General features: G+C 36.5%; 3 protein-coding genes across 3 annotated transcripts; 2 read left to right on the top strand and 1 right to left on the bottom strand.

The window, feature by feature from the left end:
- Positions 1-4800: 4800 nt before the first annotated feature.
- On the bottom strand, positions 4801-5154 carry LOC122060661 (short-chain dehydrogenase reductase 2a-like). Its single transcript, XM_042623783.1, has one exon. It carries the CDS (start codon positions 5152-5154, stop codon positions 4801-4803), a length of 354 nt encoding a protein of 117 aa, XP_042479717.1.
- A 2248-nt stretch (positions 5155-7402) lies between these two features.
- LOC122060660 (3-hydroxyisobutyryl-CoA hydrolase 1-like) lies at positions 7403-11208 on the top strand. The gene is made up of 14 exons (XM_042623782.1): positions 7403-7483; positions 7689-7769; positions 7903-7971; positions 8101-8164; positions 8466-8545; positions 8642-8725; positions 8807-8891; positions 9647-9732; positions 9832-9953; positions 10063-10123; positions 10312-10410; positions 10508-10609; positions 10695-10736; positions 10835-11208. The coding sequence occupies exons 1-14, from the start codon at positions 7403-7405 to the stop codon at positions 10970-10972; spliced, it is 1194 nt and encodes a 397-aa protein (XP_042479716.1). The 3' UTR covers positions 10973-11208.
- Positions 11209-14337: 3129 nt separating this feature from the next.
- LOC122060943 (polygalacturonase inhibitor 2-like) lies at positions 14338-15825 on the top strand. The gene has a single exon (XM_042624057.1). The coding sequence runs from the start codon at positions 14767-14769 to the stop codon at positions 15823-15825; it is 1059 nt and encodes a 352-aa protein (XP_042479991.1). The 5' UTR covers positions 14338-14766.
- The last annotated feature ends 3606 nt before the right edge of the window (positions 15826-19431 follow it).

Below are 19431 nucleotides of genomic sequence, written 5' to 3'. Positions count from 1 at the left end.
ATGTGCTTACCGAGTAAGACAGGATTGAGAAGAGCATGAGCAGAGGCTGGATCAAGCCTTGGTTGTAGACATGCGAAGATTGCTGAAGAATATGATCCAAAATAAATTTTAACTTGGGAAGAAACAATCCTTTGGGTCTTTTGTGTGTGTGTGTGTGTGTGAGAGAGAGAGAGAGAGAGAGAGAGAGAGAGAGAGAGAGAGAGTATATAGAAGGAGATATCATGCTACAAATTTGGAAGTTCGAGGAAAAAATTAGAGAATTTTATTGATAAGGAAAATAAACGAATTAGGAAAACAATTTTTTCTTTTTTGGATAGAAAAATTAAGGAAACAAATGGGGGGAGGAAGAATGTTTGAAGATATAGATTGTAGCAAAATAGATGGAGAGATATGAATTAATAGAGAAAGTTTATAATAAAAGATATTTCGAAAGAACAAAGGAAATTAGGAAAGAGAAAATAAAGAACGAAGCTGAGATATATTAGAGGCTTGAGAGATTTTTTTTTTTTTTTTTTTTCTTGAAGGGGCGTGGGAGTTTGAGATGAATAAAGATTTTAATTTTTTAGAAAATATTTAACTAAAAAAAAAAGAAAGAACAAAGGGCATCAAAAAAATAGGAAAAATAATAAAGATAAAGAAAAATGGTAATGAAGAATATAAGGTATTTAAATATACAAGAAGGGTAAAATAATCTAGAAAAAGATTAGCCACGAAGTATGAGTACATGCTTTTATATAATAATAATAAGTATTATGATAATATGATAGTATGATATAAATAAAGTAACAACTAATTAACAAATTCAAATGTTAGGGCCATTGATCTAAAATTCTTCTCGGTTGAGGTTTCGGATATTGAATTGGATAAATTTACATTTCGGATATCCTTTGTTTTTCTGATAAAATCTTGTCTTGCTGATAAATAAATAAATAAAAAGTATCCAATATTCGGAATTACCACATCTCTCGTCCAATTGAGAACTCTTTTGCTAGAAAAATGAAAGTGAACAAGATTACTTTGCCTCCCTGAACACATTCCTTTATACCTTTTTTTTTTTTTGTTTTTTGACGTTTTGCCACATAATAAATACCACACTTAGACTCACTCTTCTATTCTAACGAGTATGCATATAGTGACACGCAAATTTCTAGAAAAGGCAGAATATTTCTACTTCCTTTTATTTTCCATTACAAGAGTAAGCTAGGGGTGTCAATTCGTGGCCTGACCCGACTAAATCGATCGGGACCGCCCGTTTATAGACTGACCTGGCCTGGACCGTTTATTAAACGTGTCGGACTTGAGCCCGGCCCGTTTATAAATGGTCGGTCTCGGTTTTGCTACTTGGACCGTCGGGCGCCCGACCGAGACCGACCGAATAACGCCCAACTGAGACCGGCCTATTGTGCACCGACTTGGCCCGACCCTTTAATGATTATAGAATACCTATTTTACCCCCCAAATTAAAGAATAAAAACTAAAAAGTAAAAGACATGTTCACATTTTAAATAATGGTTATATTTGGTATCATTTATTGATTTATTGTCATTTTTTTGGGCTTGCATGAGTGGGTCGGAACATAAGAGCACATTTTAAAGAGGGCCCGTTTAAAAACCGGTTAGAGCCCATTTAACATTAAACATGTCCGTAGCCCGGTTAAGGCCCGACTAAAACCCGATTAAGGTAGCCCGATTATAGCCCGAGACCGACCGACCGAATATAAAGTGTACCATGCCCTCAATAACTAAGCCCGATTAGTTAAATGGGCGGACACGGTGTAGCCTTTGAAAGTCTTCAAGCCCGATTAAGCCCGACCGAAACCGGACCGGCCTGACCGGTTGACACCCCTAGAGTAAGAAACGGTTAATTAACAGAAAAATATATATATATATATATATTAATATTTTTTAGAATGAGATATTTAGGTGCAAAAAATGACACTTGGAAAGCTGAGCTGGACAGCATAGATTAAGAAACAGAAAAATGGAATAGGGTCAAGTTGACCAGAATTCCTCCATTTTCTATAAAGTGGCTCTCTCTCACTTCTGTCATTCTGTGAGAGACCTCGATACCAAGAGAACAGAACCACACAATGGATGCCTTTCGCACCACCCGACGACTCTCTTTCCTTCTCCGCCTGTGTACTCTCTTCCTTCTGTCCTTTCTCCCAACACGATCTTCTTCTGCATCTCTATCCACATCATCATCTGGAGTTTTCTGCAACAAACACGATTACACAGCACTTATGAAGATCAAGGCAGCATTTCACAACGCATCCTACTTTGACTCGTGGATCCCCACCCACAATTGCTGCAACTGGTCTAGAACTCCAACACTAACGCGTCGTCTTCCTATACATCACCGGAGCCATCCTCTCTTGTCCAATCCCTTCATTCCTCAGCCAACTCCACAATCTTTATCACCTCGATCTCAGCATGAACCAGTTCTCGGGTTCGATCCCCTCCTCGCTCTCCTCCCTCACCAAATTAACAAATCTCAAACTCAACGGCAATAAGCTCACCGGAGTAATCCCCGTCTCATTCGGGAAATTCCAACGACAGTATATCGACCTCATACTCTCTGACAACCAGCTCTCCGGTGACGTGGATTTTACCAGGATCATATTGTCACGGAACAATCTGGAAGGGGATGCGTCGATGTTGTTCAAGGGAAATGGGTCGACTAATTGGATTGATCTATCGAGGAACCACAAGTTGGAGTTTAATCTATCCAAGGTGGAGATTGGGGATTACCTTTGTGTGGGAAGATCCCCCAAGGTGGAAATCTTCAGGATTTCTATCCCGCCTCCTTCTCTCATAACAAGTGCCTTTGTGGTCCACCGCTCACCACTTGTAAGTAACGAGGGTAGATTGCTCTCTTTAACGAGCCCCTAGCCTCCAAAGGAATCCTCACCAAGCATTTTTATTTGTTTCTTGTTACAATAAGTAGCTTTGAATTTGAAACCCCAAAAAAGATAATGAAGGCAAATTTCGACTAACTTCGATCTAAGCATAAGCCTGCTCCTCCTTTCCTTCTATGGGATAATTATTATCATTATCATCGCTACCATGTTGGTAGGTAAATAATGGATCTTCTTGTTTGTCAAAGATCGTCAATATCTTCAATGTCTTTGATCATTCTTTTCATATGGGGAAGTTTTTTTTTTGTGTGAGAGTGTAGTCGATTCTACATTTTATATATGCATGAGTGCCGATGATAACGCACGAGGAAGTATCCATAAAGGGATCGATCATTTTACATTTCATAGGGGCGGTTTGGTCATTTAATGCCATATATGTCTTGTCTCAAGGGCCACACATCCCTAAAAAAAACACTTTTTCCTTTAAATAATATTATGTGAGTTGTAGTAAAAGGGAGCTAATTTATCTTCCCTGTTGATGAAGGTAACATGCATCCACAAGTTTTTTTTTTTGGGTGAAAACAAACACCCTGAAGTATGAGTTTCCTATCTTTATTGAGCTTTTCAAGATAAAAGGGAATTTTTCCATCACTCAACTATACTTAGCTCATATTTACGGATTTGGCTTGTCTTTAATTCTTTATTAAATTTTCTATCAATTCCTTACCTACGTGCGACATGTGTCTCTTATAAATCCAATGACTGTGAATCAAATCCCTTTTTCAAACCCCAAAACAACCATCCAGTCAAGTAAACATCCGGACCTAACCCAAAAAATCTTGAAACGAAGAAGAAAGGAGAAGAGATTAGGGAAGGAGATTTTTGCAAAAGAAGAAGAAAATTCAATTTTCACAGAACATTAGGATCCTTCTACTCCCTTTTTTTTTTTGTCATGTAAACAATTCAAATAAGAGCTTTCAGTTATGTGAAAGTCAATAAAATCCTTTCCCTAAGAATCAGTCCAGAAGATTACAAGTGATACTAGAAACAGCACCAATGGCTCTATCAAGGAAATATTGGTCCTTGCAATGGGAGATTCTTGGTCTGGAGTAGTTTTGGCAAAATTTTACTCCTTGTGAGTATTTTTTCTTACCTTGGGTTGAGAAATCGTCTTTCTGGATTTGCCCATTTTGATTTCTAAGTTTTTCTAAAAACCCAATTTTAATCCAACAATCTCCATACTTAATTTCCCGTCTTCGGAATCCCATCAGTTAATTTTTGTTTTCTCCAGAAGATTTTGTAGATTTTTTGAAGAGTTTGTAGAAATGATCTGGGTGCTTCCTAGTGAACAGAGGAAGGAAATGAATCATATAGTATAAGAAACAGAATATGGCAATAGGTATAAGACTTTGACAAATTTCTCAGTTAAATATTATTAAATGAAGAAGGAGAGTATCACTTACAAATCAATACAAATATGCAGAATTGTAAACAGAAGTCCTTTAAAAGTGTAGAGTTGAGTCGTATAAGAATACTCCCCTTAAGGTATTTGAACGCCCCATACTTGTATGCAACCGGATTGACCAACTCTCATTGACAAAAAAATTACTAGAATAGCTAGAAAAATTTTCTGCTATCCTTTTATTTTATATTACTAGAGTAAGCACTGATAATTACTAGTTGATTCTAGGGCTGGTGCATGAGATCGGTTCCACAATTCCTAGTCAACAGACTCAACACTACAATATTCATCAAAACAATATTATCAACAATTCATAGAAATTTTTGAAGAGAAATAATACATCAATAATAGCCCTAACTCTATATCATACATCACAGACTTTTCACTGGATTTGATATATATTAATTTTAAAAACTGGGTGAACAATCGAAGTGCCAAACATAATACATAATTTAGAACCCTTCATTAGGGTGCAGGACTTTCACTGGTCGAATATACCAAAGCTGGTATTTGCAACGGTAAATCCTCCATCAATGACAAAATTATGGCCACTAACACATTTTGATTCATCGCTCCCAAAATAAACTGCAGCCTCAGCAATATCTTGTTCAGCCAAGGTAACTCCCTTGAGACTAGCCAACCCATTTACCTTCTTCTCAATCACATCATCATTATACTTCTTCAACACATTCCTAACAAAAGGTGATGCGATCGCGAATGCTGAAACACAATTTACTCTTATCCCATTCTGACCTAGCTCCGCAGCTACATTCTTTGTGAGACCCACCACTGCATGCTTCGAGGCTACATAAGCATGAGAAGCTATCCCTCCCATGATTGAACTCACACTGCCATTGTTAATGATTTTCTTGGCGAAATTTGGAATCCAGATTTGTGGAGGGTTTTTGCAGCCTCTTCTTTCATCATCTTTCCCTTTACATGGAAATTCGGACACCTAGATTTGTGAAAAGTTTGGAAGTTTCTTATTCAGATTTCTTACAGTTCACAGTTCAGTTTCCATCTGGTTCCATTTTTTGTGGTTTTTTTATATTTGATTTGAACCGTTCATATACACATAGAGTTTAAAAAAAAGAAAAAAGTAGTGTTTTAGAGAGTCAGGGGGGGAGGGGGGAACCAGAAAATCCAAAAAATTTCAACCCAACCTCGTTGGACATCGATCGAAATCCCTCCTTATAACCATTGCGGTATCCTCTTTGTACACCACCATGGAGTGGAGGAGAAGATCGAGGCACTGGGCATGTGCAGACCAACCAATGGGGTTTATGATATTGGAGTCGAGAAGGGATGAAGAGATGGGATCGGGCTCTGACCAAGCACCACCAATGAGCTTGATAACAGGCTTCAACCTCCAAAAGGCGGTGCATTTCTTGCCTTGGAGGGTGTCGACAGTGATCAGGATGAGTTACAAGTAACACTTTGTTTCCCAACTCGCAAACCTTCAGAAGTCATCTTCTGTTTTCCCCAATGAAGGGTTAGGTAAAGTGGGATTGATTTTATGCGTTTTAAACGAAAGGATAAAAATGTCAATTCAAATCCTCACTTAAGAGAGATTGACGGTAGGGGGTGTAAGTGTAATTTGATATTATACAAGGAGTGTCTCTCTAATAGTGGTATTCTCTAGGGGGTGGCGATGTAAATTTATGTTGACTTTTACACAGGCATATTGTTTTGGCATAAGTGAAGTTTCACTATTATTATATAATGAAAGTTCAACCACCATTTTAAGGTTATTAATGTCACATACATAAAATAAAAATCAATAATCCCCCTTCTTTTGCATCCATCTTAGAGTTACTCGACAAAAGTAAGGTAGGTGGTGCCGTGGTGACAATCAGACCAAAAGGTAAAAAAAAAAAATGTTAACTTCTACGCAAATATTGTTTTGGCAAAATTGAAGTTTTACTATCATTATAAAATAAAAGTTCAACCACCATTCTAAGGCTGATAATGTCACATAAATAGGACAAGAATGAATAATCCCCCTTCTTTTGCATCCATCATTCTCACTTGATGATAGATAAGGTACATGGAGAGCGGTCTACACAGTTGGAATCTACCCAACAATCAATTCTGTGGTAGATTCCATATGTATGAATCAGCCCACGAGAAGAACTTGATCCACACTATTGGGTATCAATTATCGGTTTCACTACTCCATAGAGGTGGCCACCAGACCCACTGTAATCTCCTGTTGTTCTCTGGGTTGTTGGATCAGCACTAACCCCAATTTATGCTATTATTGCATCAAATACTATGTTAGGTGCATCTCGAACAAGATGATCTAATTCCCCGGCTTCGACAAGGTATTCATAAGTAAATATCGGTTTTTTTTTCTTGATATCGAAACTCTGTCATAGACATCTCGACGTTTCCAATATGAATGTATTGTGTAACATGCAAATTGTGATTAACTACTGCCTAACACATATTTAATACAACACCTAACAATCATGAGGAAAATATGGCACCCCGACAAAAGAAAAGTAAGTACGTATCAAATTAAAAAAGAAGACTAATGCTTTCACTAAAATAATAATAATAATAATAAAAGACTATGGATGGTAACGAATTTGCAAAGTCATTAACGTACGAATAAGTCTTCGACATGATCAGAACACTGTTGCGGAAAACGTGGCACTTAATAGGTGGATCCATTATGCATATGCCATTAAAAAAAATTATCCGGGTAAAGCTTAGATGCATTCAATGTTATTTAACACACTTCTTAACGTGTATCTCATTGCCTTTTCCAGCTTCTGGTACAGGAGAAGTGGCCCAACACTTTGATCCAACTCATCCAAGTAGCTAGCAGAAGCTGTAGAGGTCCTGTGCGCTACTTCTATTTATATACAAGTGTGTTTGTGGCTTCTATACCTCAGCGATTGATTAGTTCTACTTAGTGTTTATTCTTATTTTCAAGAGAGCGCCTACTAGTTTTTCTTCATGGCTGCAAGCTACCCCTTCAAGGAGGAACCTAATCTCTCTCTCTCTCTCTCTCTCTCTCTCTCACACACACACACACACGCACACACACAAAAGTTCAGGTGCCAGTTAGCTTCCACATGGCTGAAAATCAAGGCTCATGGAGGAAGAAGCCATACAAAACTAAGCGCATCAGCTGGCTTGAATTTGGAAAAAAACAGGCATGGCTGAACCACTTAGAATGGCCTTTGGGCTGGGGTGATCCTGGTCCAACTATTACTTCTTGTCTGCCTCTGTCCAGCCCAAAATTGACCTTTTTTTCAACAGGTTGGACCTGTACTCCTGGGTTCTATCCCTAGCAAAGATACAGGTTGATGGGGAATGTTGAACACCCAACACAAATCTGATCTCTCTCTCTGACCACAGGTTTTGTTCGAAGAAAATTCATGTGCAAGGAAAGTGATATTAAACAGGCCTACGAGGCTGAATTCTCTTACATTTCACATGGTATGCAGAGAAGCTATCGAATCATCAATTTCATAATAAATCTTAGTACAGTTATTTTTTATACCTCTATTGCCCGCTTCTAAATGTTTATCTTCTTATTTATTTTTTATTTTTCTCTTTTGTTCATTTATAGATCTCTGAAATGTTAAAGAAGTTCAAAGAATACGAAAAGGATTCCAGAGTGAAATTAGTGATACTGAAGGTAAATATTATTGTAAGAGTCAATCAAGTCCTCCACTTATTTGCCCAAGTAAGAGTGAGAATAATTTGGTGCTTTATCCATGTAATCGATTCGAAGAGATCACTATCAAATTATTTTAACATTTTGCAGGGAAATGGAAAAGCATTTTGTGCAGGTGGTGATTGTGTAGCTGTCATTCAATATTGCACTGGTGGTAAAGTTCAACTGTAGTTCTTAGACGCATATTCCTTGATGACTACTTACAAGAATTATTATTGCAAATTGATAAAACTAATGCAATATTTTATTACAATACTCAAAGGGGTTTTAATATATATATATATATATATATTGAACAAGCAACTGGTGTTAACATTTAATGTTATAATTATTATTTTTATTTTGCATAAATACCAATTTTAATCAGTAAACGGTTAGGCTTGATGTTATATTTGTGTGAGTAAACAAGTAATGATTTTATATTAACTTATAATACACTTGACTAAATGTATCAGGTCATTGGAGTTTTGGTGCAAGTTTTTATCGGAAACAGCTCATCTTAGACTATATTCTAGCTACACATGATAAAACTTTGGTGAGATGTTATCTTTATTAGTATTTTCCTTCTTCTTCTTCTTCTTTTTTTTTTAAGCCTGATATGGATTTGATCTAAAAAAATTGGATCTTGAAGGTATCACTTATTGATGGAGTGGTCATGGGAGGTGGAGCTGGACTATCCATGCACGGAAAGGTTCGAGTTGTAACTGAGAAAGTGGTAATGTCTTCACCAACTACTCTTATATATAATATTTCATCTATCCTTTTAATAAACATTTTGGTGTGTTTGTTTATACAGGTATTTGCAATGCCTGAAGCTGCTTTAGGACTTTTCCCGGATGTAGGTGCATCATACTTTTTGTCAAGGCTACCAGGTTTTATAGGTAATACTTTAATCATTTCTTCGAATGATGGCAATAACTACAAAATTGAAACTAATACATAATAAAGTGACTATACATTCTCCAATTTGTGTTGGTCTTAATGATATAAGATGATATAGAAGATGGTGGCAACAATTCATTCGGAAGGCCCACCAAGGAAACCTCCATATACAGATCATTTTTTGTATTGTGTTGAAGAATGATTTGTTAATTTTAGCCATTGGATAGATATAGTACCGATAATATTGACATGCAATGAGTTAAACTTCATAGCGAAACTTGATCTTTTACAACCATATTTTAGTTATTTCCTCTTGTTTTTCTACCACCATTTTTTTTTTTTTCAATGTCTTCATTGTGTGTTCAAATCTTACCCTGCCATATGGCCAACTATATTTTAGTAGAATCTTGACATAAAGATGGACCTTATTCTAACCCTAGTTCAAAAAATCTAGTTCCCACATAATATACGTCGTGGTAAAAATTAAGAATATATGAGAAAGCTTCTTTGGGTGAGCTAATAAGGAATAATTTCCTCGTTAAGAAGAAATTATTTATATGAATCAATGATTTTTTTTTTTTAATGTTAAAGTTTTTTTTTTTAATGTGTTAAAATTAAAATTAGTTGATTTAATAGCTAAATAGTGAGAAAAATAAATACCTATCTCCTCTAAAACGTTAATGTTGAATGCAAGGTATTTTTACTCAATACCATCATGAAGATTTTAAAATTGTCATGTACCAATTTCATTCAGGAGAGTATTTGGGCCTTACTGGTGCACGGTTAGATGGGGCAGAGATGCTTGCATGTGGTCTTGCCATTCATTTTGTCCATTCCAAGGTATCTATATTATATTCTTAATAACTTAAATATATGAATTATTTAAAGCACATTTTATATCCATGATTCATATATTTTGGGTCTTATTCTTAATGAGAGGATTTACCTTCATTAGAAAAAGAGTTGGAAAATGTTAATTCTAAGGATCTAACTATCGTATCTAATGTCATCAATAAGTTCATTGAAGAACCATCAATTAAATCTACTTCTGCTTTAAGAAGGTAATGATAAACACAATATTTTAAGTTGAGGTGAAAAGATGGTTATATATTCTACTTTTTTCAATATCCATGATTTATTGTGTGATACAAGTTTATTATGATGATGCAGTATGGATATCATCAACAAATGTTTCTCAAGAAAAACAGTCGAAGAAATATTATCAGCATTGGTAAGATTAGAAATGAAAAAGAAATTTAGGGATTTAAAGGTCCATTTTGTTCACTATTTAATTTCTCTTTTTCTATAATGTTTTCATTTATGAATTTTTTTTTCCCACTTTTAGTTTTTATTTCCTAATTTGATGTTGCTATGGATGACATTTGTTGATGTTGGAAAAAAATGGTCTTGTTTCTATAGGAAAATGAGGCTAAGAATGGTGCAGATACTTGGATTGTGGCAGCAATCAAGTCTATGAAAGCAGCATCTCCCACCAGCCTTAAAATATTCCTTAGATCGGTAATAAATTTTTATTTTATATTGATATAAAATATATAACTTATAATGTCATTATGAATATAAAATTTCTTAACTAAATATGTTGAATAAATAACAGATCAGGGAAGGACGAGGACAAGGCCTAGATCAATGCCTAATTCGTGAATTTAGAATGGCTTCTCATGCCTTTCGCAAAACAGTGAACAATGACTTTTATGAGGTCTTTATATTGATGAACTGTGATCCTCACTTGAATTTACATTATGATTCATCTTTAATTTTTCTAATATTTTCTTCAAATGCAGGGTTGTAGAGCAATGCTGTTTGATAAAGATAAACAACCAAAGGTTTAGAAAGATTCTATAGTTTTATTGATAAATTAAAAACTTTAACAGTGTTGTAAAAATGATATTTATTTATTTATTTTTTTTTTTGTGAAATGCAGTGGGAGGTTGCGAAACTAGAATTAGTCACAAATGAAATGGTGGACCAATTTTTCAGCAAAGTGGAAGATGATGATTGGAAAGATTTACAGCTTGATGCTAGATCTGATGAAGCCAACTTAGTCAAAGCAAGACTGTAATGTTAATGCATATCGAAGAAATAATTGCATTACATGCATGTAATACTTATATTTGAATGTTCTATTTGTAGTTCTTCTTTCATTCCTAGAGAGATCGGCATTGTGGCTAATTCTTTAGCCAGGAAGATCCTGTTGACACCATGGATAACAATGTGGCTGAATCCTCTTTGGTTAAAGGAGCCTTCTGTCTCCCCATCCATGTGTTCTTCACTGGTTTTTCAATAGATCGTTTGTTACCAAAAAAATAAAAAATAGTAAAATAATAAAAAGAGGTAAAAGTAAAATTTTACGGGGTAAGTACAACCTTCCGCATTGTCTAGAATAATATATTAATCTCGTATTAAGGTATGTAATTAAATTTCAATTGAAACATTTAGAAAAACAAATACTAAAGCACACAGCCGAGGTCAATTCTATAATGCAACCTATAACACGTACTATAATTTCATTCCCCAATTTTTCATATCTCATGATATGAGTGTACGCAATTTGTTTTGAAGTGTGATAACCATATCATTTTAATTAATGTTCGATCAAACTTAATTTCTTATTTTATGTATGGTGATCCTCTCCAATTCTTAGAAAATGCAATTGGATGCAATTCTGCTACCAAATTTAGACACTTGTTCCTAATGACGTGGAGGGTCCAAATTCAAAGATAGATTGTCAGGGATGGAGCTGCTGTCCGTAGGTGTGGAGCTCAGTTACACCCGATCCATCAAGTCGGTCCACTGACTCAGACTACATCTCTCTTCCCCTTCTCCTTCATCTTGAATCGCTGAAGCTCCATTCTCTTTCTCAGAGATCGAATCACCTCTCTCTTTCTCAAATCGCTGCGAATCACCTCTCTCTTTCTCAAATCGCTGAAGGATCATAATCAATTGCTCTCATCTCGTTCCATCTCTTGCTGAATGATCCTCCTCCTCTCTCTCTCTCTCTCAAATCGTTGAAGCTCCACTCCTCTTTCCACTATTTTTGAGGGGAAAAGCTAAGCAAGAACCTCCAATCACTTTGAAAGCACAGGTGATGTCATATTGTTTTGGCTTATGGGTCTATTAGGGAAATATTGTTTAGTTGTGGGATTTGCTCATATAACTGTCAAAGGATATCCTCCCAACCAAACTCATATCACAGATTTTGACCAGTTAGGAGATTGGAAATAGAGAAGGATTCAAGCAAGTGGGCTTTGCCAATTTTGTTCTCCAGAACTCCAAATCCGATCGTTTCCATGTAAAGCGCTTCCACCACATTGAATTCTGGTGCACTGTCACCGTTATTCCAAAAATTAAGTTATTTCTTTGGAAATGTTACACGGGCTCTAGCTCTTCCCTTCGCCCAATTTGTCTTTCTATTTAGAACAAACAGATTAGAGAGTAAGATGACAGAGATTTAACTTAACATAATGCGCACATCAGTGCGATGTGATACATTTAGGGGTTAAGCTGAAGATAATTCATAATGTTAAAAGGTACAATGAAGATCTCTCAAGAACTCCCAAACTCGAACAAGAACTCTCCTTACAAATCCTACCTCAAAAATTCAAAAATCACTCGTCCTTCTAATTTGCTCGACAAGGCAATAAAACATGTAAGTACTCCACCATGAAACATATATGTAGCAAAGGGCTTGGGCCTTACAGATATCGGGAAAGAGAAAAAAAGAAAAAAAAAAAATTCCATTCGGGTGGACACACATAACACTTCCTGAGCCTAAAAGTACTGTTGTGCCATTTTTAGTACTGTGTTACTCTGCGTCGTCATGTTGGAGAGTGTCTCCTTATCGCTTAGATGTGAGTCTCATGTGACTGGCTTTCGGGGCTCTTCATTCATTTACGTTATTCTCTTTATACGGACCTCTCTCATCAGTTTAAATAGAGATTTGGATGCTAACATCTAATGGTCATCCCAGCTATGGGATATCTGGAAGCATCAAAATCCCCCGGACTTTCTTGGCACAATTAGGGTTTTCGATGTTGGTTGTTGAAGCTTGCGCTGTTTTGCTTTCCTCAGTAACCAATGAGGCTAGTTTGTCCTGGTCTCTATGCTGTTTCCTCAAGGGTTGAAGCTTTTTGGGATCAGCTTCTACTTTCCTAGAGTCTTCTCAGATGACCAGTTGGTTCTGTTTTATGATTGTGAGACTTTGATGAAGGGGCTCAACAGGGCTGCTTCCACTTTGGTTGTATTTGGCTTTTCTTCTTATCGCCTGTCGTCTAGATCATGCCTATAGCTACTTTGGCGAGTGCAATGTGGCAAGACAATGATCCAATGGTTCTTGGTGCCTCATTCTCCGAGTCTTTGTCAGTGCCTTGTTTGGATCATCGTCTCACCATGTGTCGCTTGCCCAATAACTATGGGTTGACCTTGGCGATGGGTGCTAAGAAGAGGAGCCAGATCCACTTTGGATTAGGCGTTGTTATGCGCGACATGTGTCTCTTATAGATCCACTGGCTGTGAATCAAATCCCTTTTTCAAACCCCAAAACAACCATCCAGTCAAGTAAACATCCGGACCTAACCCAAAAAATCTTGAAACGAAGTAGAAATGAGAAGAGATTAGGGAAGGAGATTTTTGCAAAAGAAAAAGAAAATTCAATTTTCGCATAACACTAGGATCCTTCTCTCCCTTTTTTTATCCTGTAAACAATTCAAAGAAGAGCTTTCAGTTATGTGAAAGTCAATAAAATCCTTTCCCTAGAATCAGTCCAGAAGATTACAAGTGATGCTAGAAACAACACCAATGGCTCTATCAAGGAAATATTGGTCCTTGCAATGGGAGATTCCTGATTTGGAGTAGTTTTAGCACAATTTTACTCCTTGTGAGTATTTATTCTTACCTTGGGTTGAGAAATCGTCTTTCTGGATTTGCCCATTTTGATTTCTAAGTTTTGTTTTCTAAAAACCCAGTTTTAATCCAACAATTTCTATACTTAATTTCCCGTCTTCCGAATCCCATCAGTTAATTTTTGTTTTCTCTGTGAGATTTTTGTAGATTTTTTGAAGAGTTTGTAGAAATGATCTGGGTGCTTCCTAGTGAACAAAGGAAGGAAATGAACTATACAGAGTAAGAAATAGAATATGGCAATAGGTATAAGACTTTGACAAATTCTTCAGTTAAATATTATTAAATGAAGAAAGAGAGTATCACTTACAAGTCAATATGAATATGCAGATTTGTAAACAGAAGTCCTTCAAAAGTGTAGAGTTGAGTCGCATAAGAATACTCTCCTTAAGGTAGTTGAACGCCCCATACTTGTATGCAACCGGGTTGACTAACGTCCTCACCTCTAAGATAAAACAATTCACCAATCTCTTAAGGTGCAACTCCAATAAGTGATTACAATTGGTAAAACATTGAGTCACTATTTGTCTTAAGAACATTCAGAAAATGACAATGACACTGGTAGAGAGCACTTTTTTCACAGAGAGGTTTCCAAAAAACACATTCTATTGATACCCATACCTAACTCCGATCGGTGCATACCCCAATCTTTCCTATACCTCTCCCTATTTTTTTTATTCCTAGACTAAGCACTGGTTTCTTAAAAACAATGAAGAAAGAATAGTATCCTCTAACGAGTAGGTACAGCGGAGAAAAGTTTGTGCTATCCCACACTGAAGATACTCTTATGTATCCTTTCATTGGCTGCACCTGCTGACGTGTACATATGCCAGGAGGTAGCCATTCGTAGTCGTCCTCACCATCCCATTCCTCATAATCTATAAAACAGGCCAAGAGAAGAAAAATTCACAAGCTCTCTCACAAATCAGTCCTGAGATCCCAAGATAACACCGCACCATGAATGCCTTTCCCACCCGACGACTCTTCCTCCTCCTGAGTACTCTCTTCCTTCTCTCCTATCTCCCAACACCATCTTCTTCTTCTTCTGGACCTCTGTCCACATCATCATCTGTAGTTCTCTGCAACAAAGACGACTACGCAGCACTTATGAAGATCAAGGCAGCATTTCACAATGCATCTTACTTCGCCTCGTGGATCCCCAACACCGATTGCTGCAACTGGACCTCCGTCAAGTGCGGTGACAACTCCAACAGTACAAATCGCATCACCAGCCTCTACATCGCCAGTGCAGCTTTCATCTTCGGCCATATCCCTGTTGACGTGGGCGACCTCCCATACCTCGAAAGCCTCGTTTTAATAGAAAACCTCAAAGTCACCGGAACCATTCCTTCCACCATTACAAAGCTCAAGTTCCTCGGCAATCTCGCACTCTCCCATAACAACCTTTCTGGTCCAATTCCTTCTTTCCTCAGCCAACTCCCCAACCTCCATAGCCTCGATCTCAGCACCAACCAGTTCTCTGGTTCGATCCCCTCCTCCCTCTCCGACCTCCCCAAATTAAAACAGATCATCCTCAACAGCAATAGTCTCACCGGAGTAATCCCGGAATCATTCGGGAAATTCCAAAGTCGACAGTCTTTCTGGCTCGACCTCTCTAACAACCAACTCTCCGGTGAAATCCCGAAATCGTTTGGGGACATTGATTTCTTCGAGATCGACTTATCTGGGAACAAGTTTGTAGGGGATGCGTCGATGTTGTTCAAGGCAAATGGGTCGACTGAGATGATTGAGCTATCGATGAACCAGATGTTGGAGTATAATCTATCCAATGTGGAGATCGGGAAAAACCTTATGTACTTGCGCATTTCGCACAACAAGATCTTTGGAAGCATACCAGAAGCTGTAACGAGAATGAGCAATTGGCAGTACTTTGACGTGAGTTATAATCTTTTATGTGGGAAGATCCCCCAAGGTGGAAATCTTCAACAATTCGATTCATCCTCCTTTTACCCTAACAAGTGCCTCTGTGGTGCACCGCTTGCTGCTTGCAAGTAACGAACGTATAATAGAAATTTTAAAAACTAAATAAAGCTAAAACTATGACCTGAGCCTTCTCATTCTCGTGGCAGATCACACATACTCAAGGTTTTAGGGGACGGTATCCGCATCGGTCTGATACCGATCTGGATCGAATTGGATCAATGGGTATCAATCTATTTTACCCTTGGTTTTTATAAAAAGCATTATTTTTCCCCTGAGATGATCCGAATAATCGATCTAGATCGGTATCGGATCGGAGATTGGTCTCAGTCGATACCAATCTTATATGACCAATCCCTGATGGATATTTAAAGCCATTTACACCATAAGTGAGTATTTTCAAACCTACCCCTAAGATTCCATTAGCAGCAGCGAAATTCTTTCTCACAGTCAAAACTGAATAATAGTTCCAGCCATGTATTCTTGTGAGATTAACATTTGCTTGAATACTTGAAGCAAATGTTAACATTTAAGAAAGTGCAAGTAATAATAGTTCCAGCTATGTATTCTGGTAAGATTAACATTTGCTTGAAGTTCATTGGAATGCTAGTTACTTTAATTACTCTGTGTAGTTAGTAACGCCATTTCCCCAAACGGGTCTTTGGATTTAAAGACTGCAACTAAAACCTTAATGTACATTGATGGTGATTCCGCAAGGCAAATTGACGGGGATTGATAAGACAAATTTTACTAGATTTAAATTTGAAAGAAGAATATTTTGACCATAGAGAAAGATTGGTTCCGTTTTTTCCTGTTTTTGGTTGGAAAAGATTGCTTCAGTTACTTTGTACAATTCCATCTTACCATCCTTACATAATATTCAGTGGGATCATGTTGACATAACTCTCATTTTCTGACCATGTGGGTCCAACAAGTAAGTGAATTAAACTGTTTTAGCAGTTTTGATTTTGATTTAAATTAAGGGTGTCAATCAGTTGGTTTAGGCAGTTTTGATTTGATTTCATTGATTTAGATGTGAAGAAGTCGAAATCTGAAACAATAAGGATGCATCAGCTTTGATTTGGTTTCAATTTAATTATAGTGTTTTTTTTTTTTTTCTATTGATTTCACTTATTGGTTAGCGAGAAGATTGCTTCAGTAACCGTGTACAATTCCTATCCTACCATCCTTACATAATATTCAGTGGGACCAAGTTGACATTGTTCTCAAATTCTGACCAAGTGGGTGTATTAAACTGTTTTAGCGGTTTTGATTTTGGTTTAAATTAAGGGTGTCAATCGGTTGATTTGGATAGTTTTGATTTGGTTTTATTGATTTAGGTGTGACAACAAAGGAAACGGAAACTTGAAACAATAAGGATATATCAGCTTCAATTCAGTTTTGATTTAATTTTAGCGTATGAAGAAGAAACATGGTTTTTTTTTTTTTTTTTTTTTTTAATGAGAATATCAGTTTTGATTCAGTTCTGATTTTATTTATTTATCAATTTCACTTAATTTTAGGATGCTATCGGTTTTGGTCTACTTCTTAAGTTTGGTTCAGTGTCTTACCAATTTCAATGCAGTCTAATTTGATTTTATTCTCACAAAACCTCAGCTCTAAACACAATGCAATAAGCTCATATCAATTTTGACTTAGTTTGGCTTCAATCGGTTTCATCGACTCAGGCTATGTTTTGATACCCCTAGTCTAAATCATGTCGGTTTCAAACAGCTTTGAATGGTTTTTTTAATATTTTGCTAAATGAATTTTTTTCTTTTTACTTTTTATTGAAATAAGTGTAAATTTAACATTGGATTGAATTAGTTACTGTTATATGGTTTCTTTTAATAATTGTATTGTTATAATTGAATAGTTGAAATAAGGTTTTCTTGTATTCAAAATGTTTGATTTTTTTTTTAATTTTTTGTAGGATTTGTTTATTTTTACCATAATTAGTTATTTTAAACATTAATGACTTAATTTATTGTTAAAACAAACACGAAGAAAAATGTGAAAATAAACAGACAAATTCGCACAACACAGAGATTTAACGAGATTCACACACTGGTGTGGTGTGCCACGTCCTCAAACGAAGAAGAAGATGTTTCACTATACATAAGAGAGATTACACCTAAGCAACAGTGAGAATACTCACCTTGAAACCCTAGCTCGAAAAACCCCAAAAAATATAATGGTCTTCTCAATAAGACAATAGTACATTATATACTTCAAGTCACGGGTCGACACATTGGGTTGCGGTCAATCCAGTCGAACTATACCGCGGGGGCGTATCAGTCCAACTCCTCGGCTTCCATCACAGATCTCAGAAAACTTCCCATTCGTGTCGCCACCAAAATATGTCGAAGTGGATCAATCTTCAAAACGAGTCAAGAATTCAAGACAAACTTAACATATACTATGTATATATTATAAGATTTTAAACAGTTTACATTCTTTCCTTGTTCATCATAATCAACATCTTCAATACTATAGGGATTTGTAGTAAGAAATTTTTTCTTCCATCTGGAAGAAGGAAACATGCACTCACAAGTTTATTAATTATAACAATCATTATTCACTTTTATAAGATAGAAGCTCGAAATAATTCTAGCAAATTGATACCTATTACATGCAACGAATGCTTATTTCCTTTTAGGTATGTATCATGGCTAAATATAAAAAGAATTCATAGTCTCGGGGTTGAATCAATTTTCAATTTCCACAACAGTCGTAGCCCCAATGTATCCAATCACTCTATCCCTTAGATGTTTATGCAACAATGGATTATATTAAACCTTACTTGGATTCCCTTATATCATCTCACATTGTTATAGAGAAACGAGTTCAATTGTAGATGCTGTTGTAAAAAAGGAGAGCAAATCAATTTAACTCTTATTCTTGGATTTAGGGAAAATTGCGTAAGCTGTTTTTTTTTTTTTTTTTTTTTGCCTTTAGTCACCTACTTATGGCAATGTTATAGATGGCCTTTAAGACTGTCCTCTTTTTCGCTCATGGCCATTCAGAAAGTGGAACTTTAGACACTCTCGTACTTTACTCATCTGGGCATCATTTTGTATATCCATATCATACTCCTACTGATATTTAGCTTAAAAAACCCACTACATGCTATGACAGGCCATCATTGAAGAAATACCTCGATTTTCAAGTTCATAGTGGAAGAAAGAAAGTTCCACGCAATTTATTATGAGCAAGGAACTGTTTTTTCTCTTTTTCTGACCAAAGGATGATGACAAGTTGTCTCACAATTCATAGCATCTCCGAAGTATCTGTCACCTCAGATACTTGGATTCTTACCCTTGGAAGCTCCCTTCTTATATCATGTGTATTGTCCAGATATTCTTATGATGAAATCTTCCTCTTCTTTGGTAACTCATACATGTTAATAGGGTCGAGAATGGGATGGCCCACGCTATCTCTAAGTGTATCCTCATAATGCATCCTGAGAACCAACTCTTGAGCATTGTTTTACCCTTTTTGCCTTATTGCCAAGGCTTGTTGAATAGATTTATCTTTATACCAAACGAAAAAAAAAAAAAAAATAGTAATAGTTACTGGTCGTTTGTCATAGATGGATCCTTTAAATGTAGCAGACATCCACCCCCACCCCTTCTTCCTGTTTCTTCACACGAAGAGGAAAGGAAGAAGTCCAAGGTTCGC

Source organism: Macadamia integrifolia, chromosome 14 (genome assembly GCF_013358625.1).
Source record: "Macadamia integrifolia cultivar HAES 741 chromosome 14, SCU_Mint_v3, whole genome shotgun sequence".
NCBI lineage: Eukaryota > Viridiplantae > Streptophyta > Magnoliopsida > Proteales > Proteaceae > Macadamia > Macadamia integrifolia.
Note: the sequence above shows the minus strand (reverse complement) of the source record. Positions and strands in the feature narration are given on the sequence as shown.

Bases quoted from the DNA above. Each gene is read 5' to 3' on its own strand.
- LOC122060661 (XM_042623783.1), bottom strand. From the start codon at position 5,154: ATGGGAGGGATAGCTTCTCATGCTTATGTAGCCTCGAAGCATGCAGTG.
- LOC122060660 (XM_042623782.1), top strand. From the start codon at position 7,403: ATGGCTGAAAATCAAGGCTCATGGAGGAAGAAGCCATACAAAACTAAG. The intron at 7,770-7,902 runs GTATGCAGAGAA...GTTCATTTATAG, and splicing joins ATTCTCTTACATTTCACATG to ATCTCTGAAATGTTAAAGAA. The intron at 8,165-8,465 runs GTAAAGTTCAAC...TAAATGTATCAG, and splicing joins CATTCAATATTGCACTGGTG to GTCATTGGAGTTTTGGTGCA.
- LOC122060943 (XM_042624057.1), top strand. From the start codon at position 14,767: ATGAATGCCTTTCCCACCCGACGACTCTTCCTCCTCCTGAGTACTCTC.